Source organism: Diaporthe amygdali, assembly GCF_026229845.1.
Source record: "Diaporthe amygdali strain CAA958 chromosome Unknown NODE_42_length_345209_cov_65_521073, whole genome shotgun sequence".
Classification (NCBI taxonomy): Eukaryota; Fungi; Ascomycota; class Sordariomycetes; order Diaporthales; family Diaporthaceae; genus Diaporthe; species Diaporthe amygdali.
Window position 1 is genome coordinate 276,151 of NW_026517062.1, and position 25,126 is coordinate 301,276.

Here is a 25,126-nt window from a genome sequence, read left to right on the forward strand (position 1 = left end):
TGAATTGGCCCGGCGACTCATGTTTTGAGTTTCATCTCGTGTGCTCAACCGTTGACTCTCCGCATCTCACTATACGCAGCCATCCTGCAGCCATGGCCCAGCCCGGAACCAACGGCGACGGCAGCCACCCGGACGGGCTGCCCGTGGACGAGTCCCGCCCGGCGGCCACGACCATCGCGGCGGCGGAGGCGGAGCCCACCCACGGACCGGGGGCGCTCGCCACCCACTTCGGCGACCATGAGCTGAGCCTGTCGTCACTAGCGATGCATGCCGACGACTACATCAACAGCCACCGCGCCGTGGCGCCGGCGCTGCACGTGAGCACGACGTTCCGGTACAACAGCGACCCGGACAAGCTGCGCGCGTGGGACAACACGGACGACAACGCCCCCTACGACAGCCACATCTACAGCCGCGACAGCGCGCCCAACACGACGCGGCTCGAGGCCATTCTCTCGGCCCTCCTGGGCGGGCCGGCCGTGACGTACTCGTCCGGGCTGGCGGCGTTCCACGCGATGCTCGTCTTCCTCAACCCGCGCCGCATCGCCATCGGCGCCGGCTACCACGGCTGCCACGGCGTCATCGACCTGGTCGCCAAGCTCACGGGCCTGGAGAAGCTGGAGCTCGAGGACCCCGCCGACCTGGCCAAGCTGCGGCCGGGCGACGTCATCCACGTCGAGACGCCGCTCAACCCCACGGGCGAGGCGCGCGACCTCGACTTCTACGCCGCCAAGGCCCGCGAGCTCGGCTGCTACCTCACCGTCGACGCGACGTTCGCCCCGCCGCCGCTGATGCGCCCCTTCGACCACGGCGTCGACGTCGTCATGCACTCGGGCACCAAGTACTTCGGCGGCCACAGCGACATGCTGTGCGGCGTGCTGGCGGTGCACCCGGCGCGCGAGGCGCGGCACGGCTGGGTCAAGGGGCTGCTGGGCGAGCGGCTGTTCCTCGGCAGCGTCATGGGCAGCATGGAGGGGTGGCTCGGGGTGCGCAGCCTGCGGACGCTCGAGATCCGCGTCGAGCGCCAGAGCGCCAGCGCGACGGCGCTCGTGGCGTGGCTGGACGGCGAGCTGCGGCAGGCACCCGGCGGCGGCGCCGGCGCCGGCGTCGTGGGCCAGACGGTCGAGAGGCTGCAGCACGCCAGCCTGCAGCCCGAGGCCAAGGTCGAGGGCTCGTGGCTGCGGAAGCAGATGCCCCGCGGCTGGGGCCCCGTGTTCAGCATCATCATGAAGGACGCCGACCATGCCCGCCGCCTGCCCAGCAAGCTGCACCTGTTCCACCACGCCACGAGCCTGGGCGGCGTTGAGAGCCTGATAGAGTGGCGGGCCGTCACGGACAAGAACATCGCCAAGACGGTGCTGCGGGTGAGTATCGGTGTTGAGAGCTGGGAGGACCTGAGGGAGGACCTGTTGCAGGGGTTGAAGGCGCTCGTGGATGAGGGTAAATCGGCGAAATAGATGTCATCGCCAGCTGTTGATGTTGGCAACCGATGGAGCATTGCGAAGTTGGGATCAGGATGCTAGCGAGAGAGCTCTGTCGAACAGGCCCTGACGGTGCCCTTGCAGTAATTCCTGTTATGAATCTAGACTTCAATGTCGTAGCGATCAAGAAGAGTCCATTCTCATGGACCAAAAGGCTGACTGTCAAGTCGGTGTGGCTGAGTGGTCTCCGCTGGCTACTGTGTCTGGGGTCAGTCAGTCTCAGGCAATTGTCCGGCGGATGCACCTTCCATCATGATGAGACTACTTGCCTTGTAATCCAGTATCACGAAGAGCCAACGAGGATCTCTCGTTTGTCGGTACTGCGGGAATGCTTGAGAGCAGATGAGACCCTTCGCACATACACACAATATGTAGATTAAGGCAAGTTCAACTACTGCACATCCGTAGCGCCCTCTAACACTGGCACATGCAATGCTAACAAATCCATTTTGACCGGTCTATTGTACTGTGAAAAGCAAACCATGTGAAAAGCCGTATACTCCGTTGCTTTTCCTAACCCCCTACTGCTCTCTGCTCATTGGCTATTTCCACCCTACTCCGCGTGCCCGTTCCCCAGAATCATCTCGACCAACTTGTCCTTCTCAGCGCTACTCTGAACCAAGTCCCAGAACGCCCCCGTGCCATCCTCAGCCTCATCACCCGCAGCCTCACCATCACCGTTCTGCTTCCCCCTTTCAGCCTCCTCGCCCGCCTCCCCAACCTTCTTGTCCTCGTCCCTTTTCATTCCCCTCTCAAGCAGCTCCTTTGGAGACCCCATCTCCGCCATCCGACCCTTCTCCAGGACCAATATCTTGTCAAAGTCCGCGACGGTGCTCAGGCGGTGGGCAATCACCAGCACGGTGCACCCAGCAGCGGCAAAGGCGTCCCGCAGGCTGGTCTGGATCGCAGCATCCGTGGCCCGGTCGACGGCGGACGTGGCTTCGTCCATGACCACTATCTTGGGGCGGGCGAGGAGAGCGCGCGCGAGGCAGACAAGCTGGCGCTGACCTTGGGACAGGTTGCCTCCGCCGGTGCTAATTTCCATAGATAGGTTGTTGAAGATGTCAGTGCTGTCAGAGGACTCTGCCTCTGTGGTGGTCACCACTGCTGTGGAGGGCGCCGTGTCGGCATCCTCGACGACAGCAGCGGAAGCCGGTGTTTCGTTGTTTGGGGGCTCCGGCACTGCCTCGGTAGTAGAAATTACTGTCTCCTCATGAGAAGACACCACGGGGTACTGAGATGGTCTTTCAGTGCTGACTGGTTGCGGCTTGGCGAGGTGAACGCTCTGCAGCGTCGTTTGGAGCTCATAGTCTTCCTTTGTATCCTCCATGTCGAGGTTGGATCTCAGCGAGCCTGAAAAGAGGAAAGGGTCCTGAGGGATAATGGCAAGTCGGCTGCGCAGCTGTGTGAGCTTCAGCCCGGCGATGTCGATGCCATCGATCACGACAGAGCCCTCACGCGGCCGAAGCAGGCGGAAGAAGACAGACGCCAAGGTCGACTTCCCTGCTCCAGTCCTCCCGACAATACCGATTCGTTCACCTGGCTTGACCACGAAGTTGAGGTTCTTCAAGACAGGTGGAAGACTGTCCTTGTATGCGACAGAAAGTTTCTCGACTTCAATCTTGCCCTCAGCTGGCCATGCAGCAGGTGCGTCCTTTCCATCCTCTGGTTCAGTCTCAATTTCAGAATACTCAATGACACGCTCGGCTGCGTTGAAACTCAATTCCAGCGACGTCATGCTTGAGAGCAACGCAGTCAATCTCCACGAATACCTAAGCGCGAAGGTAAGACTGAAGCCGGCGAGAGCTGCATCGACGTGACCCGAGACTGCAACGACAGCGACCACAGTGACGAAAATGGTGCCGAGCATGGACAAGCGGAAGGACATCCACCGACCAGACAAGCTCAACGCCCAACTCGCTTTGTTGGAGTTATCGATGAGATTAAACCTGCGCGAGTCATATCAGCACAAATGTTTAGGACTTGGAGATCAAAGGAATATTGTGACTGACATTCGATCCATGTAGAAATTCGTCCGGTGGAAAGCGCGAATAGTCGAAAGTCCTGACAGGACGGAGCCAAACTGGTCGTAAATCGGAGAGTGAGAGATCGAGTTAAGCCTCTTGACTTCACGGGCAACGTTGATATACTTGCTCGCAATCCGTGCATAGACGAACATGAGGAGAACACCCGCCAGGATGACCCAAAGGGACACGGACAAACTAGCCGCGATTGTAACGACCAGCGAAAAGCTGCTGTGCAGGAAATTCGCCAGATCGCCAGGCAGACGCCTGTCAACCATAAAGGCATCCGACGTAAATCGGTTCAGAATTCGTCCAGCTGGGACGGTGTCAACCCAGCGGAGAGGCGCTCGTAGAATGGCATGCGTCATCCTCTCGAATAGAACCCGAGAAGTTCGAAGCCCAATGGCTGTCATTGTGATACTCCGAGCAACCTGTTAGACAATTAATTAGCATACTCGTCGAAGATCCATCACGTGAGCTAGAAAGAGCTTCGGTAGAAGAATAGTGTCCAGCCCCCGCAGACTGCCATCGAGGACAGCGTATTCATGGCATGATTCCCTCGCCGTGATCAGAAGAATTTTTAGGTCCAAAGAAGGCTGCACGAGACAGAAGAAATATAAAACTCACCTGAAGCACAACCATCAATACATAGAACAGCACGCTCATCGCGATCCAGAACCAGATAGAGTGGCCCCCCATAGACGCTGTATGTATGCCATGCGGAACCATCTCGGAATACATCAAACCCTTCTGAGGGTCCTGCAGAAAGATCCTCGAGCTGTCGTAATGGTTGAAGGTCGCCGAGAAGTTGGCTGCCTCCTCCGTGGAGGATCCTTCAGTGAGCTTCTTGAAACTCCACACCCGACCGATACTCGCCATGCCTGCGGATACAATGAAGAAAATGACGAAGAACCAAAGTACCGGGGCTTTACTGGCTCGCAGGTATGTCATATATACCTTCCATTTGACACGACCAGTCTCTCGCTTTTCCTCGTCTTCCTTGCTTGACTTCTTCTTGCTGCCGTTGGGTTGTTCTACCCCGGCAATGGTCGTTTCCTCAGAAGATATTTGGCTGTCGGGAGTGTCGATCATGGTCTGAGTCTCGCTGATGTCGTGGATTGAAGAGCGTTTTGACCCGCTTGAAGAGGCGATAGTGGTGTCAGTAGGTGTGATAGCCTCGGCACTCTCCACTCGTCCGTCCTGGAGCTTGACCAGGTAGCTTGCCCTCGGCGTGCACAACTCTGCGTGGTGCGTGGCCAGGATTCTGGTCCTCCCTTCTGCCAATTCTCCCGTCAACGCGAGGTCTACTATGCACCGCCCGACATGGGCATCCACGGCAGAGAGGACGTCATCCAGGATCATGATACCAGCCCGAGAGTAAAGCGCCCTAGCAAGGGCAACCCGCCATCTCTGACCACCACTAAGGGTCACACCCTTTGGCCCGACTTCTGTTTCATCCCCATCAACAAGGAGTTCGACGTCCTTCTCCAAGGAACAAGCACGCAGGACATCCTGGTAACGCGACTCGACGAAAGGAAGCCCAAAAATGATGTTCTCTCGGACAGTTCCTGTTTCTATCCAGGGAGTTTGGGAGACAAACGCGGTGAGGGACGGAATGAGCCACTCTTCTCTCGGGATCGGCTTGGCCTGGTCCAGCTCTTCCTCAGCGGGTGGTGTTGGGGTCTTAACAGTCCCTGAAAGGAGTTTGACTTCACCAAGGACCGCCGCTAAGAGGAGAGACTTTCCTGAACCCGTCTTGCCAGCAATTATGCTGAGTTTGCCGTCAGGAAAGCTGAGCGACACATCTCGAAGCATAGAACGTTCCTCTGTCGTGTCAGATGTCCCGTCAAGGTCTTCTTTCTTTGGCCACGCGACGGTCGCGTTGTCGAAGACGATACTGTCTCCTGAAACAGCAACAGGAGCTTTGTCGGGCTGCGAGAAGTACTTTTCTAGTCTGACACAAGACGTCCAAGCCTCCATCATGTAGACTTGTAAGATGGGCAACAGTGCCGTTGCCTCGTCAAGTTGATCGAACAACCCGAGTGAAGCGAAAATGACTGAGGCTTTGATATTGCCACCTTGTTCCCAGGCGTACACGCTTTGCGACACGCAAGCAAGAAGGAGGGGCCCAAGATTCATGATGAGCATAACACCACACATGAACAGTGAGGCTTTCCAGTATTGTGCAAGCTCCTCGTTTCGAGACTTGAAAATCTTGTCTTCCCAATGCTGCTCGAGGGCTGAGTACTTGATCTGTCGCATGCCTTGCAAAGCCTCGGTGAGGAGGTGCGCCTTGCCATCTCGGTATCTCATGAGACCAAACTGAATCTTTGCGTATTTCTTCGACATCCAGGTGTTCAAAGGAATAACCAACGCCGCGGATCCAAGTCCAGCAACGACTGCCTTCCAGCCGAGAATGGTGACCAGGAAGCCGCCAGCCAGAACCAGTTTGACTACAGCCAGAGGCAGATAATAATTGAAGCTGCAAAACATGGTGACACGGCCCGAGTCCAGCTTCATGTGATTGATCACAGATTGGCGGACCTCGTCCTTCTTCTCTTTCCCCTGAGGCTTTGTCTCTGCGTCACCCTTGTCTTTCTTGTCGTTCTTGTCTTTTGAGTCGGTCTTCTGATCATCCTGTTCTTGGGGACGAGGGGGCGGCATGGCCGTTTCATGCTCCTTTAGTGCTTTGTCAAACACCAAAGTCTGCAGCACAGCTCCCAGAGGAATGACCAGTCGGCTATTCGTCCACCAGCTCAATAGGCTGCCAACAATGTTGTCGAGGGAAAGGCTGAGGCACAGGGCGAGCGCCCAGGCCAGAGTCTCCGTTATACTTGAGTCAGGCGTCCTGGGCTCTTCCAGTCGGCCTAACAGATTATACATCATGTAGTTGGGGATGAGAGCAAGAACGGCAGAAACAAGAACCAAGCACCATTGTTGAGCGAGTTCAAGCCAGTGAAATTTGAGTAGTCGCCACCATAGCCTACCATTTGCATCGCGGGCTGTAAACATCTGGTGTAAATTGCGGGAACGAGTAAGGTAGTCCAGTCGCGGAAGATCTTCCATTTCGAGCTGGCGTTCCTTGGAGACGTCAAAGACGAAGCTGTTCCATGAGAATGAGATCTTGGATAGTAGCGAGACCGTGTGCTGCTGGTCAACTAGAGTCCCTTTGAAGTACACGTCCGGCCTACGAGGGAAGAACCCAAAAGCCAGAAAGGCAGAAACAGCAGAGATGGCCTGAAGGCCCCAGCACACGCCTTGGGCCAGCCGTGTGGAGTCATGAGAGGCTTTGAGGACATACGCAAACTTGCTTCGGTAAACCAGGGACGCGAGGATCAGCACTGAGCAGACGAGAGCAAAGTTTGCCAGACGATATTTGGCTCTGTAATCACCTCTGCGGGGGAGCGATATGGATTGGAAGAACAAGAACCCCTAGACTGAATCAGCTAAGAATTGTCAGGAGTCAAACGTCGATGGTGCTCACCCATGCAAATACATCTGCCCATCTCCTCGAAAATTCCGGGACCCCGGGTGATGAAACGTCATGATGGAACAAGACACCTGCTACGATCGAGGCGCCCAATCCAAGAGCCGAGCTCAACCATGCACCCACGCGAGGCAGCAGGTCGGAGTACTCCTGGGTGGACTTCTCGGTAGCCTCTCCGTCGCGATCTTCGTAAAAGCCCGAGATGGTCGTATAACCGTTAGCCTTGAACAGTCTTGCCTTGGCGAAGAAACGGACAACAGCCGGGATGGTCAGAATCGCAACCAGCAGGGCTTCGCCACCGGCAACCACGGCCTTGAGGTCATCATGGCCGCTCATCTGGAGACTGGGGCCTTCGGAAGGCCTGGTCTTGAATATCGATGGCTGTTGTACAATAGTGCCGCGGATCGTGTAAAGACCTGGATGCGAGGAGTGATCCACTGACAGTAGCCCTAGATGGAGCAAGTCGAGAGAAGGGAGCACGTGGCGCTAGCGATGGCAATATATAAGGAGTTTTGGCACCGCGCCCGAGGAACTACAGCAAATACAGATCAAGCACAGCACGCCAGAGACAAGAGACATCCGTCCGCCTCATGTGCGACGGAACAAAATGCGAGGCTTGGGTTGTGCGAAAATAAAGTATACAAAGCCTTGGGGAGGCGAAGGAATGTTGCCTGTGCCCAAAATGTGTGCTTGGTAAGACGTTTGGCTCGGTCGGACAGGTGAACGGTTTCCATTGGGGCAGAGCCGCACGGCACCGAAACGGCAGCCCCACTGCCTGCCTTGTGGGCCCCTGCCAAGCTGACGTCGTGTAACCCAGCCGGGACTAGGCCTCATTCCCCCGTCCAACCCGAGCTTCTGCTGTGCCCACCCAAGGTATTGGGAAAAGGCTCCCATCTCCGGACACCGCCACCGGATTTATCAGTGTCACTTTCGTCCGCACACAAGAAACCCTCAACAAAGGGTCAGGAGTCCACACGTAACACCAGAACGGTCGGAAGAGAGGCTGTTGGGTGTTCAATTTCATTATGCTCATATCTTCTTTTTGTCGTGTCATTTAACGCACGGCACGGCCGAGACACCGCACGGGGAAACATGCATTTCCAGCCGACAGGAACCTTTCTGGCGGGCCATCAAGGTGCCCACGCCCAAAAAACAAAAAACTCAAAATTCCGCAGATTACTTTCTTAGCCGTTGACAATCACGCCTCCGTTGCAGTGGATTGTCTGCCCTGCCACGCACGACGAGTCCGCGCTGGCCAGAAACACAACACACGCCGCAATCTCACTCGGCTGCCCGGGGCGACCTATGGGACTGGTGAACTGCTTCTGCGCCTCGTCGTTCATTGTCGCGGGGATCAGCGGCGTCCACACTGGTCCTGGCGCGACCGCGTTGACGCGAATCCCTTTGCTGACGTATTGATTACTCAGCCCCCGAGTGAAGGAAATGATCGCACCCTTGGTAGACGTGTAGTCCAACAGGTCGGGCCGTCCGATATAGGCGTTGATCGAGGCGTTGTTGATGATCGTGCTGCCGTACTTCATGTATGGCAGCAGGTACTTGGAGATGTAGAAGAAGGAGTGGATGTTGATGTTGAACGTGTGCACCCACTGCTCCCTGGGGGGTTTGAGAAGTGTCAGTGTCTCAAATGTTCACTTTCGTCAATAGCATTGGTTTGAGAACTCACTCTGGCAGGTCTTTGATGTCCTCAACCATCATCTGGTAAGCAGCATTGTTGAACAGGATGTCAATCTTGCCGTCAAAAGTCTTGATTGCCTGGTCAGCCAGCTTCTTGCAATTCTCCTGTTTCGAGAGATCTGCTGAGAACAGGTGACATTTGCGGCCACGAGCCTCGACTGCCTTCTTGGTATCCTGGGCGTCTTTCTCCTCGTCAGGAAGGTAGGCGATCAGCGAATCAGCACCCTCTTCGGCGAAGAGAATCGCGGTCGCCCGTCCGATGCCCGAGTCACCTCCCGTAATCACGGCATTCTTGCCCTTGAGCTTTCCGGCTGCAAGGTAGGGGATCTTCTGTCCCTCTTCACCTGGGAGATAGGTCCGCTGAGGCTCTGGCTCGTTGGGCATGTCATGCTCCTTTCCAGGGAAGCTCTGCTTGGTCACAGGGACGGTGTGGCCTGCGGGAATTGCTCAGCATGGGCTGGAAGCACTTGTGTGGTATTGCACGCCTTGACTTACCCTGCTTGAACTGGTCTGCTTGGTCTGCCATGGTTGGTACTTTTCCGGAGAAGTGAGTAGTGTTTTGTGTTCCAATGTTCAGAGTTGTAGCTGAGTCTGTGAGATGTTCCGTTTGAACAATGGCGAGAGAGAACTCTAGACGTGCAATTTCTCCTTATCTCGCTCGTATAACGTATCACAAACAGAATTCGGAGGGAAAGCTCCCAAGTGACTGTCGATGACGACATGGACGGTGGGAGGTCTCGACGTCATTCTGAGATACTGGTGGGCCCATCTTCTCTCTGCTCATAGCGAAGATCAGCCATCGAATACAGGCTCAATCATTGAGTCCAAATGCATTTTGAGGCCATCGTCTTGTCCAAAAACGCTGATGGCCAACGCAAATGTGGTGTTGTCTGCTGTTCTAATCCATCCCGGAAGTGAGATCCCGGATCCTCGCGGGCCCGCACCAATGTCGGATCTGCACCTTGCCCACTCTTCGATCAACAAGAGCAGGGTCATTCCAATTCCTGGTAATTAATCAAGTTGATATATTCTGGTTAATGTCCAGCTCCACACCGGCCCGAGTTTCTTCGGTAATCACAATGCTGCTCGCTGGTGTTGATCGAACTAGGGGGATCAGCCGGTGTGCAAGCCTTACAAGGTTGTTTGGCGAGAACTTACACCTGGTGAAACTAACATGACCCGTGGGCGTTCGGATGCCAACGATCTGCTACAATTCCCAACGTTCTGCTCAATGCAAATCGGTGAGAAGACCAACATTGGGTTGCAACCGGCAAATTTTAATTGCTTCCATCGGGTCGCAAAGAGCACAGGCTAAAGGCGGGAATTCACGACGAGGGCCCGCTCTGCAGTCCCCTCAACCTAGCAGCCTAGGCCTCCTTCGCAATCACCAACGAGCAGTGAGCTAGGTCATTGAAGGCCGTGCCAATTTGGCATTTTGAGCCGCGTTGTCTTCAAGGCGGCGATGATACCTACCCCAGCTTGAAAAAACCAGTGTCTCGGTCAATCGACGCAAATACAATGTCAACAAGCTCATTCACATGCATTGTTCTGGTCTCGTCCCAAGAGCGGAGAGATATCCCATATTTGTCCGGACTATAGCCCTGAAGTGGGCCTCCCGTGCCGCCTGCTCCACCACGCCTCGGATCCGAGTCGAGATCCACCACTTTATTTTGACATCTTGCTTCTTCAGTCTTGAGCACGGGTCACGGTCCGTATGTAGAGGCATCGCATTCGCTACCCGGCGGTGGCCGTCCGCCGTCGACTGAGTGTGGCGGTCTTGCTCTGAGGTTTTGGTCTGCTTGGATGGCTCTGTTCTATGTGATAGCACTCCAAGTACGGCTATTACAAAGCACCTGCAGGTCCATGGAGAATCTCTTCCTAGACGTGGTTACGAGGCGGTCGACTCCAACAATCTATCTGCATGGCGTTGATCTGGGACCATGCATTATCAAACTTGGCATTCACCCTTAAGACGGCCGACCCTGTCCTCGCGCTGTTGCCCATTTAGACAGCTGTCACTGTCTCGACGTGCTTGTCGAAAGGCTATGTGAGCTTCCTAGACCAGGGCGCCCTGTGCGGACATTTCCCTAAAACGAGCTGTCAACAGCTGGGCTCTGACGCCCGCGTCAAACCTTCCACCAGTTCCATCCGGATTGGGAGCTTGAAACGAATTGTGACTACTTCAGAGTGCCAGGCTGATGCGAGAATTACTGTTCGGCTGCAGCGAAGGTTCTCTAGCACTCCACGTGTGATTCCGACATTCCTCCGCCCACATCTTCTGCTAAACCCCCTCACGCGCCTGCAGACTTCCGCGTGCGACAGCCTTCTCCCCCTTTGATTATAGTAACCTTTTCATAGGGGTTTCAGCGAAGCTTGTAAAGCTGCCACACTAGCGCCGAGTCTCTTGTTCGCGCGCGAGCGTCCCAATTCGCATAATGAGCCATCACCACGCTGAAGAAACCAAGCCGAGTTGTCATCCGCCATAATTACAGACGTGCCCGTGGGGCTCGTTCCCAGTCCCCAATCTGTGAGCCGCGTGGGCACCTGCATATTTTCAAACAACATTTTTGCTTTTTTTACTTTCTCAGAAACCGAGAAACTGGGGCAGAGAACGGGATGCCCACGTGGAGTCCAGTGCTTTCCTGCGTCTCTCCTGCATTCATCAGTCTGTCAAGATGTTCGAACCAATGGACAAAAGTTCCGGCCTCTAGTTCCAAGAACTGACGGGGTCTGCTTGTTCATTTCGGTTGAACCGATCCCGATGCTCTGGTTTGAGCCTCCAGTCCTGTGCTTGAAGCCACCATGGGTCTGTTCCCTGACTACTCTGTATATCCGCTCCAGACCTGTTCCAGTTCTCAGACCCCCAGACCTCTTAGGTGGTCCCTGAAGTCCACGAATGGTGTGGCCCAGATGAATTCCCGAAGACTGGCTCCGCGGCACGAGATGCTCTAAATTATGGTTCGAGATCTCGAGCATGTGCAAGTACAGTACTGCATATTCGGCCTAGTTTAGCTCATTGGTAGCTTCGTTCACCATACTGGTACGGGATCTGGCCGGGGCCCCATAGGCGAGGAGACATTGCAGTCTAGCGTTCGATTGCCCCTGGCGGTATTACAAGGTCACTTGCAAATTGATGACGAGTACAGTACACCAACACAGGCAGAAGCAAAGCGTGGACGCAAGTCGCCGGAAGTATCGTGCCAGTGGAGGAGCGACGAGCCGTCTCAAGTCGCCGGACTCCACGATCGACAAGTGTGTTCCAGGTCCATCCCACACCGGCTCTGCCCAATTACCACGCTGGTGCAGCGACCACAAGGTGTACGTACCTGCGACGAGATGCCACAGGGGATCGATGGCTTGTCGATGCGGCCATGGCCATTTCCGAAATTTGGCAGTATATGACCCTAGACGTCCTCCAGACATCCTGCTTGTAAGTCTCCTCAGGCTCTCCGACCACGATATTGAATGCACCCACGGTGAACCCACACCTGCCATGACCACGGCTTGTACGAGGCGAGGAAGATACTCGAAGTCAAAATGACGAAACTACCGGAACACTATCTGAGCAAGATGGCGCTGTCAAGCAACACTGCTGACCGCGGCACCCAGCTCTTCATCGTCATGATGGTAGTGTTGGGCCTGGCATGGATATTGGTATGATACTCGAAGAAGCCAGTCTCTTGAGGCGAATCACTGACAAGCATTGGACAGGTTTTGCTTCGAGCCTATGTCAGAGTCATCATGATCAAGAATGTTGCCGCAGACGACTGGTGGATGCTAGCTAGTATTGTCAGTTCTCACGCTGCCGTCCGGCTCTTACAGAATTAACAAAGCCAACAGCTTGCGTACACGGGTTACTCGGTCGTTGCCATGTGGGGGATCATTGACGGCGGCACGGGCAAGCACATCACCAATCTCAGCCTGGAAGAGACATTGATCGGTCTCAAGGCCTGGTACATCTGCGAAGTAATATACGCTCCCATCTCAGCCATGGTCAGGACCTCGGTCGCGCTGTTCCTTCTCCGAGTCGCCACTGAGCCCGTCCACAAGTGGGTCATATATGGGAACCTTGCCATCGTCTATGTTATCTCGGTTGTGTTCACATTCATCGCCATCTTCCAGTGCAATCCTCCCTCCTATTTCTACGAGCAGGTCTTGGGAAAGCCCGGTGGGTGCATGAACATTAATGTTCTACCTAATGCGGTCATCGCCCATAGCGTGATCGGAGCGGTGACTGATCTGGTCTTCGCTGCTCTCCCCGTGGCGATGCTATGGGACGTCCAGCTCAACAAGAGGACGAAGGTCGTGGTTGCTTTATTGTTGGGCATGGGAGCTGTGTAAGGGAAACCACCTGTTCAGATCTTCCTGGGGCTTTCGTTACTAACAATAGTGACTCGCAGCGCTGGAATTGCTCTAGTCGTGAGAATCCCCTTCGTGAAGAGGCTAGCGATCACTCCCGACTTCTTGTTCGAGACAGTAGACGTAGCCATCTGGTCTGTCATGGAACCGTCGCTTGGAATCATCGCCGGTTGTGTGGCAACTTTGCGGCCATTGTTCAAGACCATGGGCTTCGGCAAGCCAACAACACAAAGATATGGCTATGGCTCCTCTCGTTACGGACCCTCGGCGAGCACCGACCGATGCACCTGGGGCTTTGCTCGGAACACGATGCAGAAACTAAGCGATGGCCCGTTCTCCCCTAGCACCATTGACTCATCACGCCTTGAGTCCGGGCCCGGCGCCACCTCGACATCAAACAACGACGAATCCGACATGGACTTTGAGATGCAACCACAAGAACCTGGGCCTGTCCTGACGCAGTACCCCGGGAAAGGAGTCGTGTCGACAAGGATTGCTAGCACACCTTGGGAGGACTTCGCCGGGCACGGGAGTGGCATTAATGTACACACGTCTGTCAACATCTCGAGTCAGACGAGGACGCACGATTCCCTCCCAAACCAACAGAGCTCGATTTCATCTTCGACAACGACGCTGCCAATACAAGGCTCATAAAGCCAGGAGAGGCGTGAGTGTAATTATAGAGGACGGGAAATATGAGTGCAAAATGCATGATGAGCGCATGCTTGGTTTCCTTTTTGCTTCTGCGCACGACTTGATGAGCAGGACGGCAGAAGAATCTTGTCACAAATAATATGTGTATCTACAACCTGAGCCCCCACGGGACCGCTCGTGGATCTCTAATTGGCACACCTGTTGAACAATTCCTGGAATCAATCTCGATACAGCTACACTGACTGTGCCTGCTCTCTCAAGGGTTTGATCAGTACGCGGGCAAGCGACCACGATGACACCAGCCAAACTGCCAACGCCACAGAGTCACGACTGTGCAAGATAGCATCGCGACCCAACGGCGTACACAATTTAGCGTGTTGAAAGTCCATCCTGCCTCCGTGCACAAGTACATTGGAATCGGCGTACCAGCCGCCGTTTGCGCCATCGCACGGGCTGGAAGTGGCTTCCATCCTCCACCAGCGCCGACACCAATCTTGTGGCGCACACGGTTGAGGGAGTCAAAGCACAACCTCAGTCCTTCAATGAATAACTAAGGATCCTCCTTCTGGTTAGGGGACTTGCTCGCCTATCCAGATCTGACAGTCTATGGCGCGCCTGGCATCCCAAGGGTGCAATTTCTCTGCCGGCATCCCGCGGGCCCTTCCCTCCCACCATCACGGGAAAGTGACATCTGCTTCAGATGTGCCAGGAGGGAGAGAGAGCCCTGTCTTGCCTTGGGAGCTAGAACTGTTCCTTCGGCCGATATGAAACTGCACGGCGGCGGACGTATATGCAGTGCTACGGTAGACGGAAAGCATGGGAGCTCTAGGGGGATCTGCCATGCTGGCTGGCTTTTGCGTCGCACAATCTTCCTAGAGAGCAGCGAGTGGCGCTCTCCTTCTGGAATGAACAGAGTAGTCAGGTCGGTGATTCGTCTGTCGTGACTGGTAAGTCTGGCAGGATACGGTCAAGCGTTGGCTCGACACCGGTCGAAGCGTCCACCGGCGCACGTGTACATGTAGCTCTCGGTGTTGCATTCCTGTCCTGCGAGCTTGTCTGGCTTCATGGGGGAAAACCCCTCACCCTGTCAGGCACGATGCCAGACCGCGGTGACAGGATCCAGTACCTCAGGATCCTGGCCTTGCGCGGCTGTCAATGGGAGCTTGCCAGGACAAGGTTGACCTTGCCTGAATGCCGCTACTGCACGGAAGACTGCCCCCCAAGTTGATGATGTAGGACTGGGGTGTCAGCCTAGGAGGCTGATTGGCCGCCCTTCAGCTTTTCAGACGAACCTACAGTAATAGCATGGAGTATATCAGTACCCATGCCCATCATTGCAAGGAACGCGGCCGCTTCGAACCAGACTCTACCACACTGCGGTTCAAGTTCCGGAACGGGTATCCAGTGCAGAGCGAACCGACGCTGAGGAAGAAGGAGGATTCCTTCTGGAAACATAGATGAAATGGCCCACAAAAGATGTTCACCCCATGGTGGATACCAATAAGCAGCAAATCGATGATCCTGAGTCTAGATCTTGATTAGATCTTGCCCAACTGCCTGATCGGAGATTTGGAGCCGAACTGAGCCAGAGCTCCTCCACTACAGGCTGCCCGCACCCTGCGCCTCAGATGTTGGTGGGAAGGGGGGCATCCTTCACTCGATCCCCTGGGCTGAAGGGCTGGGTCGAACACGCGCTTGAGTTTGTTCAAGGGACACATCATGTGTCATCTGAAGTTCGACTGACATCTGAGACGATAATGCCCAATTGGGCATGCTCACCATCCAACAGCAGCAAGAGCCATAATTGACTCTCAACGGCTGTGTCAAGAGCAGGGCGCCACAGCTCGAGATGGGAAGTCTGCGGGTCACAGAAGTAAGGCGAAAACTCTCAAGCCCATGCTACCCCGGCTGCTAGTGAAGCTTGAATACCACTGTAGGGAAGTTCTGTGCAGTTAATTGCCAAGACCTGTCTTTCCCGTCAGCCCATTCCCGGCGTACAACAAGACTTGCTCTTGCAACAGCAAGAGTACTTGCTGTTTCTTTAGACATGCTCCCGTGGTACGGATTTCCCTGAAAGTCCCTATTCGTTGCACGCTTTGCTTAGATACGTTCACATGCTGTAGAGAGCCGACCTATTTACTTAGACAAGATCATCAGATAGCAACATGTGGGCTTGCGGCGAATCATGACAAAACAACGCAGCACTCTTTCAGGTATCGACGCATACGGGGTCTGTGAGCGGACGGCAGGGACCAGTCATTTACATCACGCATTTAACCGGCTTGACAGTGGAGCTCTCGCTCCCAGCATGCCAGCATATCCTGCGATCAGGCATACGCCATCTGGATGACCTGCCTCGAATGGCTCCGCGCCATCGGTTCGCCCGCTAGCCGCATTTTGGCGTCGAAAGCCTCTCAGAGACTTGGTACGGGGAAGCAGTCCTGTTGGCCCGCGGGGAACATTGATAATGCCTAGCTCGGAAGCCCACATGGAGCTGCGCCGAACGAGAGGCCCTGACTGGTGATGACGCAGTCCTTGCTGTCCAGAACTTGGGTACTGGACTAGAGGCTAGTCCCAGCGGTCGGACTGGGGTCACTGTTCTCTGTGCAGGTATTGAGTCCCTGACGTTCTCCGCAACGTGGCAACTAATGCGCTCTTACAGGACGTCGACACCGGCTCAGTGCTCGACGTTGCACTGTGGTGTACTTGTCAAGGCGTCTGGGCCCTAGATATGTGGCTAAACCATGGAGTGTTCGCCGGGGATGCGATCTACTAGTCCGAACCGGCACCACTTGCAGAGAAAGCCATATGCACGGTTACTACCGGATTTTCGATCTCGGATCTTGCACCCGTGCGGACACATGGGTGATGACGGAAAATGGCCGAATGAAGATGGGGGGAAGCGAGGGATCGGCAGCTCTATTGGGCACGTTATAATAGCACGCGTCTGGCTCGTGTCCAACGGCCTCGGGGCCGACGACGCTCGAGCCTGAGCCCCAGAATAGCCAGGGAGTCAGCGGGGGATCCCCCATTTGGACCTAATAATTGGACTAACCGCAGCAGCCGTTGTCGATCTTAGATGTTTTCGACCCCCGCAGTGTCTGTGTCACCCGGGACAATGTCTGTGGCACGGGGAGGAGCACGGGCTTGATCTACCAGAAGCCGGCGGATAGAGGCCGTCAAATCATGATGATCAACCACATATGCTCATTGCTTGGTCTCCGTGTCTTGAGAGGTCTGAGCATGTCACCTCACTCCACGTCATATCTTGGTCTTTCCGCAGGAGACAGGATGCCGTGTGAGACTCTATTCGTCATGCTTATCGTTGCTTTTGCAGCTTCAGTCAAGGCACGGTTGATACCAAAACAGGTTCTCATGCGGATTTAGTGCAGAGAGCTCTCTACGATCTAGAGGCTCCTGGAAATTTTCTCGTTTCCTACAGACTACACGCCTTTTATTTTGCCACCCGAAAGTTAAGTATGCCCTGCACAATAGCTTGTTCAGTTAACGAATCTGGCTTCCATGAGCTAGCCCTAGACCCAAGTCATGACCTTCAAACGCTTACGAACGTGGTATTCCGCCTCTCACGTCTGTTCACGACAGTGTTCTTTGCCGAGCTGCCCGTTGTTGGAAGCCTGCCGTTAGACAGTGGATATCGCAGCTCGTCCATTCGAGGTCTGGGTGGGCTTTGCGAAGGCAACTTGAGGGGCAGTGACACGCGCAATCAAGGGCTCTGCTCTCTGGGTGGTACCGTAGGCGCTGAAGCAGCCGAGAGTGCCATCGTTGTTGATCAGGACCTGGTCTGTTTCCCCCATCTGTCAGATGATGGAGGGTTCTCAGCCAGAATGTGGCAGACTTACTCAGAGGAAGCTGGCCGGGCACGACAGTGGTGCCGAACCCAGCGTTACAGCCCGAGCAGCTCAGGTACAAGTCGTCCCAGCGAGGCGTAAAGAGAGCGCTGACACTGCTCAACGCGGCCGAGTCGACGCCGGTGACGTAGGTGGTGCTGTAAGGGGTCTCCTCGACGTGGCTCCAGGTGACATTGCAGTTGCCACAGCTGCTGGAAAAGTTTCCTCTGCGTCGCGTCAGTCAGTGTGGCCACTCAGTACCATGGTAGAATGAGTGTACTCGCAAGGACGGGGCCGTTGACTCACCCAGGGTATGGAATCAGTGTTCCAGCATTGTTGCCCACGCAGACGTCCAGATCAATCCTACGAGGCGAGTCCGTCAGTATTCTCTGTCATTTAAGCTGGATAATGGGCGGCACGTACGAGGTCCAATCGTAGTACCAGTTCGCGTAATCATCGGTGTTGCAGTAGAGGCTAAGAATGGTTCCGTTAAGGACGTAGGTGCTCGCCGTGCAGGACTGGTTGTAAGGGACAGGCTTCGCTGTCGGGATGGTGATGGTTGAGCCTGCGATATTTCCGCCAATGCCAGTGGATTTTCCACCGGCGAGCTGGAAGATGGCGCCAGCCAAAGTGGTAAGGAAGAGGGCAACGTGAAGGAGCATGGTCTTCATCGTGGCGAGAAAGGGTTGCAACCAGTAGTTGATAGTGGGACTTGGAAGGTAAAGAACAGCTGAACCACAGATTGATTCTCGTTGTCGAAAACAAGTGTATGTGTGTGATAGTTGATGGGGTAGGATGTTGGTAGGGCAGCTCAACCTGAGGGGGATGGTTGATCAAGTAGGGTGCACTCGAACCTATGTTCCATTTTTCATATGGGATAATCACATCCCACTTGTCGAACAATTTGCGAATTCAATTCTCGAGCAGCCTCAATTTAAGCAGTGGTCCCTCACTTTCATGTTTTCACCCTGACCAGACCGTCTTCGGCCGATCTAGGTCTACATACGCCCGATGGTTTGCAAGTTGGGATGCTCACTGGAATGTCTGCTGTTGCCTCAGATGAAGATTTTCACTTTTCCTGTTTCATTAATGGCTCTTTGTTTTGTGTATATTGAATCATTTGTTTAGTTGCTCACACAGGAATGCAGCAAAAGACCTCGTACATGCTTGGAGACAGAGGAGGACGAGGTTGATAACACCATACGAAGTTTCGGAAGTCTTCATCAACAACTCATCATGCCACGCCCATTACAAGCTTTAGCAGGTCAATCATGAGAAAGTATAGGCTGTCAAATAAGCCGCTCGGTTTTACTAAAATGGCAAGCTGGATTAGAAGCAGAACCAAATTGTGGCTTCATCTCGATAACCTTTCTGAGTTGAGAACATAATAATGAATACCAAGTGGGCTCCTACCCCCCTCTTTCAAGAAAAATGCACAGTTACTTGTAAGAAACAACCAAAAATAAAACCAGCATAAGTCCCTCTCGACCATCGAAGCAGGTTCCATCCTGTAATGCAGAATTGATGTCTGCTATCAGGCCCTCCTTGTTCAACTTAGCAGACGAGGACGCCGTTGTTGTTGCCGATGTACTTATCTTTTGCTATGTAGATTTAGTGATTGTGGCCTTCGGGGTCATGAAAAGAGAATCAGAAGCTTACTGAGAGAGAAAGTGTTGTGAGAATCGCCGTGTGTATCACAGGGACCCCAGCAGCCTGGAAAAGATTCAGTATCGGATTCAGACGATGAGATGGTGGGACTTACCGAACTCGTTGCCAAAGTTAGTGTCGTTGTTGTAATGGTTCTCACACGAGTGGATGGACTTGGAAAGGCCGCTGCGGACATACCAGTCAAGCCAAGTTAGCGCTCTCCTTTCTGTCCAAGTGGGTGGGCAATAGACTGCTTTTGGGAAAACATAAAGAGGGGATGAGGCGGGTTCAATGGTACCTGGCAGGCTGGGAGGTAAAGCCACAGCGCTCACTGGACCAGCCGAAACAATCATCAAGATCCAAGAATTTTGATCTGCTTCTCAACATTCCCATCCAGGCATACTGCCCAAATCTGGAAGTATCCATCGCGGTCGATCCACTGAAACTGACTGCATGACGTGAGGAAGTCACTGCTAGCAGAACTGATGCCAGCAAAGCCAAAGGCAGCAAGGTTGGTCGCAGTGGAAATCTTCATCTTGAACAAATGTTGGTGTTGAGAAGGGTTGTAATTGTGGAGGTGTCGATCTAATATTCTGAGTTTGTGCAGTGTTGGAAGAAGGACTGCATGAGATTGAACATGGGAGACTGCTTTGGGGCTGCTCTTTCATATCTATAGTCCCAGTCGTCATTCTCTTATGGCCTGCTAAGACCTGAAGTCATTCACAGATTCGCAGCGGATTACAGATTGGAGAATAGGCCGATGAGAGCATGGTGCTGGTAAGCCAGTCACGTAAGAATTGGATGTAGGCTGAAAAGTCAAGATCACTGGTGTCAAATCTTGTCCGTTTTACCCTCATCAGCAAGGTGAGTAACTGATAGCTGAATATAGGTCTTGCACTTACTACTGAAGCTGGTTGATGGGCAGTAGACTACACAAGCAGAGCAAGTCAAATAAAAGTTCCCGCACCACCCCACGCAATAAACCTATTGTTAGTGGGGAGACGTGCCATTCCTCAACAAGCTTCAGCCCACACTACTTTCAAGGTTTGGTCATTGGGGTGCTTACGGACCTGTCTTATATAATTGAGATAGAGATAATTACACTGTTGTATGAGTGGATTCATTGCTGCGTGTCTTAGACCCATCTGTCTGGCCTCTCACACTGGAATGCATCAGACGGACTTCACAGAGGCTTGGACGCTACTTGTGAGACGGGTGGAAAAGGTAGAGGCTAACTACACCACATAGGATTTAAGAAATTTTCATGTATCCATCCGTTTACAAGTTTTAGCAGTTTGGATACAAATAATGTATGTCCCTCAAACTATTTCAAACCAATTCCCCTCCCTGGCTTATGCACGTGCAAGGCGCGCAAAGAGTAGAAATAGGGCATTCCATTTATTCATATAAACAAGCAGGCCGAGTAAGGAAGCTAGCTTGAGAACGAAAATCCAGCTTCAGTTGTGGTTTTTCGATGTGAGAAGGCATCTAGATATTGATCTGTGAACTCCACTCCCTGTAAAGCTACCCGGGTACCTGTAGGCAGCCAACAGCCAAAATTGAACTAGGACCCTTTGACCGTGGCGACAAGTTTCCATCCTGTGCCTCAAAAACAGTGCTATCGTCAGGACTCTTCCATTCCCCGATCAACAGTAAAGACTGCCGTTGCTATTCCCGATGTAAGAGTCTGTTGGAGTCTGGTTTAGCGATTGTAGGCTTCTCAATGAAATAAGCAAAGGGTTATTGCGTTTACCCAGATTGATGATAGAAACATGCTTCATATGACCGTTTTCGTCCTTGCCTACGCAAGAGCCCGTACAGCCTGTGGAAGCATTAGTATTGTTTGTGGGTCTCTGAGGTAACGAGGCTTACAGAATCTCTTGCCAAAGTCTTCCATTCTTGGCCAAGGGTTCTGGCAATGAACAGTAGATCCAGAGAAGTTCCTACAAGAGACATCATCAGCTTCTGAAATTCACTTACTTGATCCACCTCGAGGTGGTACGTTCGAGTTGGGGGAGGGGCCCGCAGGGTACATACCTTTCAGGGGGGAAGGTGAAGCCACAGGCATCACCGTCAGGATCGTTACCATACCAGCCGAAGCACTTGTTCAGATCCAGAGTGGTATTCATCTGTTCGCCATCGAAGTTCCTGCACTTCCCCTTGAGCAAGACCTCACGGCCAGGCTGGCCGTCGAGACCGTCCACTTCGAAGTCAGTGCAAGTTTTGAGGTAGCCATCGGCGGCAAAGCTGATACCAGCGAAGCCAAGGGCAGCGATGATAGTGATGGTAGTAAAGGACTGCATGTTGACTGAGTTTTGATGGGGGTTGAGAGCGTCTGTTGAAGTAGTCTTGTTTGGTAGGTGCAATTATTGCTGGAGGAGGAGAGAGTTGTCGTGGCAGCTTTATGTACCATCAGGGAGGGCAGCGTTTGACTTGAAAGACACATTCACCTGACCTGAGTAGACCTTGATGATTCACAGATCCGCATTGAATCACCTAATGGTGGCTGTGGCAACATTCATTGGGATGTGGTTAAGCCAGTCAGTCAAGGATCGGTTCTTCATTGTTGTCGAGTCTGGTAGTCCTGCTGTATCGAGTGAGTAAACGCCAGGAGGACCCAGGTATCTACTTGTTTCTCGAGCTGAAGGTCAGGAGATCAAGCAGACAGAAGTCGAGAATTCCGAACACTTTACACTATGTACACGCACCGCAAGGCAGGTAAAAGGAAGTGCCGCCCCTCAAGCTTGGGCAATTACAATGTCATTTTTTTTCTCGTATGCTTACATGAATAGAAGCAGTCAGTACAGTGCATACTCAAGCCTCAGAGGCCTGACAGCCTCGATGACCCAAGAACAGCATCTCTCAAGCTCCTCCGAGACCATCCACCTGACCATCCGCCTTTTCCATGATCTGCAGCTGGCCCTGGTTGTCGTAGGCAACCCGGCCCTCATCGACAGCCAGGCGCATCTCCTCCCTCAGCGGCGTCTTCTCCCCGGTCTTGGGGTCCCACTCCCAGCCCTCCCTCATCCACATCCACCGCAGGCAGGCCCTCAGCTCCTTGTCCTCGGGCAGGACCCGCATCCACTCTGGCTGGAAAGTGCCGTCCCGGCCCTTGCCCTTCCAGTCCTGCGCACGCCCAAGGAGGACGTCGCGGCAGAATATTCGCCATGAGTCGAGGGCGTACCGGCCCGTCGTCAGGTGGCCGATCTCCCAGGCCGTGCCGTGGCCTCTAGCCGTGGTCTTAGCCTGCGGGTCATTCTCTTTAGACGAGTCAGAGCTGTCGGGGCTGCCGACGACGCCGTCGCCCTTGTTGGCATCGGGGTCCTCGGGGCCAAAGACCTCGCCGGCGCGGACGTCTTTTCCATCGCCTTTTTGCGGGTAGTCCTTAATTCCGTAGCGCACGTCTTTGGAAGGCGGCCGCTCGAGCCACGTCCGCGCATATTTCTGGATCGTCTTGGTCCGTTGGTTAGACAGGCCGAGATGATGCATCATGGCCTCGATGTCAGCGGGGTCGGCTTCGACTAGGGCCTGAGCTGTTGGGTAACGCTCCATCAGCTGACGGAAGACGGGGATCGCGACTCTTCCAGGAGTTCTAATCAAGAAAGTGACAGCGATCAGAAGGCGGAATGGGTCACTGGCAAGTTCTTCCTGGACGAGGCCGAACTTGTCTCCTGCCAACGGAGGGATCGGAAGTGCCGAGACAGTGCCCCGGGCTGGTCGGCTTGTCTTCTTAGCAGTCGGACTTGGTGTCACTGCGGCGGTTCGTGCCTCATCGATTTTCTTGCTGGGAGAAACAAAGAAATGAGATGCGGCCTGCTTCGGGGCGGGTTTCGCTTTTGCTTGTGGCATAGGCGCAGTGAAGGGGTTCCGCTTGGGCAATAGGACTTGTGAGGCTGTGGACTCGACCGGCGGGTTGTAATGGCCGGCTGTCGGACCACCCATCTCCCGTCTCGCTTGATCCTCGCGAGCATTCTCTTGAAGTTGGCCCAGTATATCTATCATCTCGTCGAAGACATCGGGATCGGCGGAAGGCGCTGGCTGCGGTGGTAAGGTCTGAAAGAAAAGATTTGGGTCCACGGGCGGGTCGTAGAGCGCGCCAGCCGAGCCATCGAGTCCTTGCTGCATGTCCTGGCTCAAGATCTGATCTTGTGCTTCGTCACTCGTGTCGTCACGCTTTCTCTTCCGATCTGATGAGACGGAGCTGGGAAGTACGCCGTCAACATGCTGTGGAAACAAGCTTTGTGATATGGTGGCATTTAGTCCAAGTGCCATTGCTCCGAGTCCATCTGGGGCTCTATCAAACTGCTGCAGGAATGATCTGCCGTCAAAAGTATCGCCAAGAGCAGACTGTCCCGAAATCATTCCAGAAACAGGTGCTGGCACATTGACATTCGCAAAAAATGGTGATTTGGCCGGGCTCTTCTCATGCGCCTGTTTCGCTTTCTTCACCACTCGCCGCTTCTTGCCCGCATCTACTGCCGTTTCGTTGGCCAAAGGCAAAGACAAGTCAGCTGGCCTGACCAACTGAGAGTTGAACCCTCCTGCCTGCTCATCCGAGGCCTTGGCCGCATCTGTGGCCTGCGGGACATTATTCCCTCCTCCGGGTGTGTTGTTGACCATGAGACGAAAGCTCTCCTCATTCGCGTTGAGCCCTGGAATATAGTGATCCTTGTGAACTTTGCGGATATGCTCCTGCATGGAGCGGTAGGCCTTTCCGTCGTAGCAGCGTTTGTTACAGACAGAACCATCCGGCCGTCGTATAGGGCAAACGACTTCAAACCTGGCGTCGTTGGCTGAAGATGGAGCCTGATCTATGCTTTGCGTCTTGGTCTTGGTCTTCTTGGTGGTGTCGCTTACTGCCTTCGTGGGCTGAGGATTGCTTGCCATCCAGTCCGGCGGGGGCTTGTCCACGGGTACGATGTTGTTGCTGACTTGGTTATCGTCATCGTGAACCAGTTGGATGCTCTGCAAGCAAGTCGTGTTTCCATCCACCAATCCACCCCAGAGATGCTTGCTAGCAACCATCTTCTCACTCGCATTGAGTGCAGATGCTCCCAAAGGCCAATATCTCTCCCTAAAGTCCATGATGTGTCCGGACTCCCTCATCATCCCCAAGTACATCGTGAGATCGTCGCCATAGTGCCTTGCCAGGACCTTGTCCCTCAAAGATTTCGCGCATTGCACCTGAGCCTGAAAGGTTTCCCACCCAGCCGAGAGGCCGATTTTGTACAGCTGCCTGAGATCATCCTCAAAGACCTTGCCGGACATGATAATGGCCATGAGAAATTCCCTCAGGTCATCGTCGATGTTGAAGCCGCAAAGGAGATTGCGAGCTGTGTTTTCGTCCATTGGTGGGGCGTCGGGGTTCTCTGGCGTTCTCCACGGTATTGGGTGGCGGCCTGCTGGTGTGCCGTCATTTTCGTGGTCGTCATCCTCAGACGTGTCATCCTCTGACGTGTGAGAAGAGAATGCGCGGTCGTGCAGGAGGGCCTTGACTTCGTCCTCGTGCGCCTTGCTGGACGTTATTGCCGAGATCAGGAACTCCTTCTCATTCTCGTCAATCTCAAAATAATTGAGCAGATCTCTGGCTGCATCCGCATCGAGCGTTGTTGATCGTGCAGCACATGGGCGTTTGGCCGCGACGGACCCGTTGACAACTGCCTCCATCTCGAGTGACGTGAAAACTCAGAACAGTCTCACATAATGAGACTGCATTGAATCCTTCAGTGCAAATTTCTCAATGATGCATAGAGAGTGTCATGTCAGATCAAAGCCTGGAATGAAAAGTTGAGTTCTGGAATTGAAGTCGAGGTGGCCGTTGAGGGTGAGCACGGACCAGAAAACACTGACATACGACTCCCTCAAAACAGTACCGCCGTATCTAGGCGCGCTGGGGTCCTGAAGTCTCAGGCACCACCAACAATTTCCTGG

General features: G+C 54.0%; 8 protein-coding genes across 8 annotated transcripts; 2 read left to right on the forward strand and 6 right to left on the reverse strand.

The window, feature by feature from the left end:
• Positions 1-92: 92 nt before the first annotated feature.
• J7T55_007128 (uncharacterized protein) lies at positions 93-1,457 on the forward strand (the record flags this gene model as incomplete). The annotated part of the gene is made up of 1 exon (XM_053134180.1): positions 93-1,457. The coding sequence occupies one exon, from the start codon at positions 93-95 to the stop codon at positions 1,455-1,457; it is 1,365 nt and encodes a 454-aa protein (XP_052988079.1).
• A 577-nt stretch (positions 1,458-2,034) lies between these two features.
• Positions 2,035-7,328, reverse strand: J7T55_007129 (canalicular multispecific organic anion transporter 1; the record flags this gene model as incomplete). Its single annotated transcript, XM_053134181.1, has 4 exons — positions 2,035-3,430; positions 3,494-3,936; positions 4,133-6,937; positions 7,002-7,328. The coding sequence occupies 4 exons, from the start codon at positions 7,326-7,328 to the stop codon at positions 2,035-2,037; spliced, it is 4,971 nt and encodes a 1,656-aa protein (XP_052988080.1).
• An 848-nt stretch (positions 7,329-8,176) lies between these two features.
• J7T55_007130 (uncharacterized protein) lies at positions 8,177-9,213 on the reverse strand (the record flags this gene model as incomplete). Its single annotated transcript, XM_053134182.1, has 3 exons — positions 8,177-8,606; positions 8,677-9,121; positions 9,183-9,213. The coding sequence occupies 3 exons, from the start codon at positions 9,211-9,213 to the stop codon at positions 8,177-8,179; spliced, it is 906 nt and encodes a 301-aa protein (XP_052988081.1).
• Positions 9,214-12,224: 3,011 nt separating this feature from the next.
• On the forward strand, positions 12,225-13,700 carry J7T55_007131 (uncharacterized protein; the record flags this gene model as incomplete). Its single annotated transcript, XM_053134183.1, has 4 exons — positions 12,225-12,341; positions 12,399-12,476; positions 12,528-13,024; positions 13,088-13,700. 4 exons carry the CDS (start codon positions 12,225-12,227, stop codon positions 13,698-13,700), a joined length of 1,305 nt encoding a protein of 434 aa, XP_052988082.1.
• Positions 13,701-17,341: 3,641 nt separating this feature from the next.
• J7T55_007132 (uncharacterized protein) lies at positions 17,342-18,219 on the reverse strand (the record flags this gene model as incomplete). The annotated part of the gene is made up of 4 exons (XM_053134184.1): positions 17,342-17,502; positions 17,561-17,775; positions 17,855-17,911; positions 17,972-18,219. 4 exons carry the CDS (start codon positions 18,217-18,219, stop codon positions 17,342-17,344), a joined length of 681 nt encoding a protein of 226 aa, XP_052988083.1.
• Positions 18,220-19,102: 883 nt separating this feature from the next.
• On the reverse strand, positions 19,103-19,730 carry J7T55_007133 (uncharacterized protein; the record flags this gene model as incomplete). The annotated part of the gene is made up of 4 exons (XM_053134186.1): positions 19,103-19,149; positions 19,208-19,261; positions 19,311-19,421; positions 19,646-19,730. The coding sequence occupies 4 exons, from the start codon at positions 19,728-19,730 to the stop codon at positions 19,103-19,105; spliced, it is 297 nt and encodes a 98-aa protein (XP_052988084.1).
• Positions 19,731-20,841: 1,111 nt separating this feature from the next.
• Positions 20,842-21,498, reverse strand: J7T55_007134 (glutamine-serine-proline rich; the record flags this gene model as incomplete). Its single annotated transcript, XM_053134187.1, has 4 exons — positions 20,842-20,882; positions 20,949-21,017; positions 21,068-21,138; positions 21,233-21,498. 4 exons carry the CDS (start codon positions 21,496-21,498, stop codon positions 20,842-20,844), a joined length of 447 nt encoding a protein of 148 aa, XP_052988085.1.
• A 559-nt stretch (positions 21,499-22,057) lies between these two features.
• J7T55_007135 (uncharacterized protein) lies at positions 22,058-24,862 on the reverse strand (the record flags this gene model as incomplete). The annotated part of the gene is made up of 1 exon (XM_053134188.1): positions 22,058-24,862. The coding sequence occupies one exon, from the start codon at positions 24,860-24,862 to the stop codon at positions 22,058-22,060; it is 2,805 nt and encodes a 934-aa protein (XP_052988086.1).
• Between the last annotated feature and the right edge of the window lie 264 nt (positions 24,863-25,126).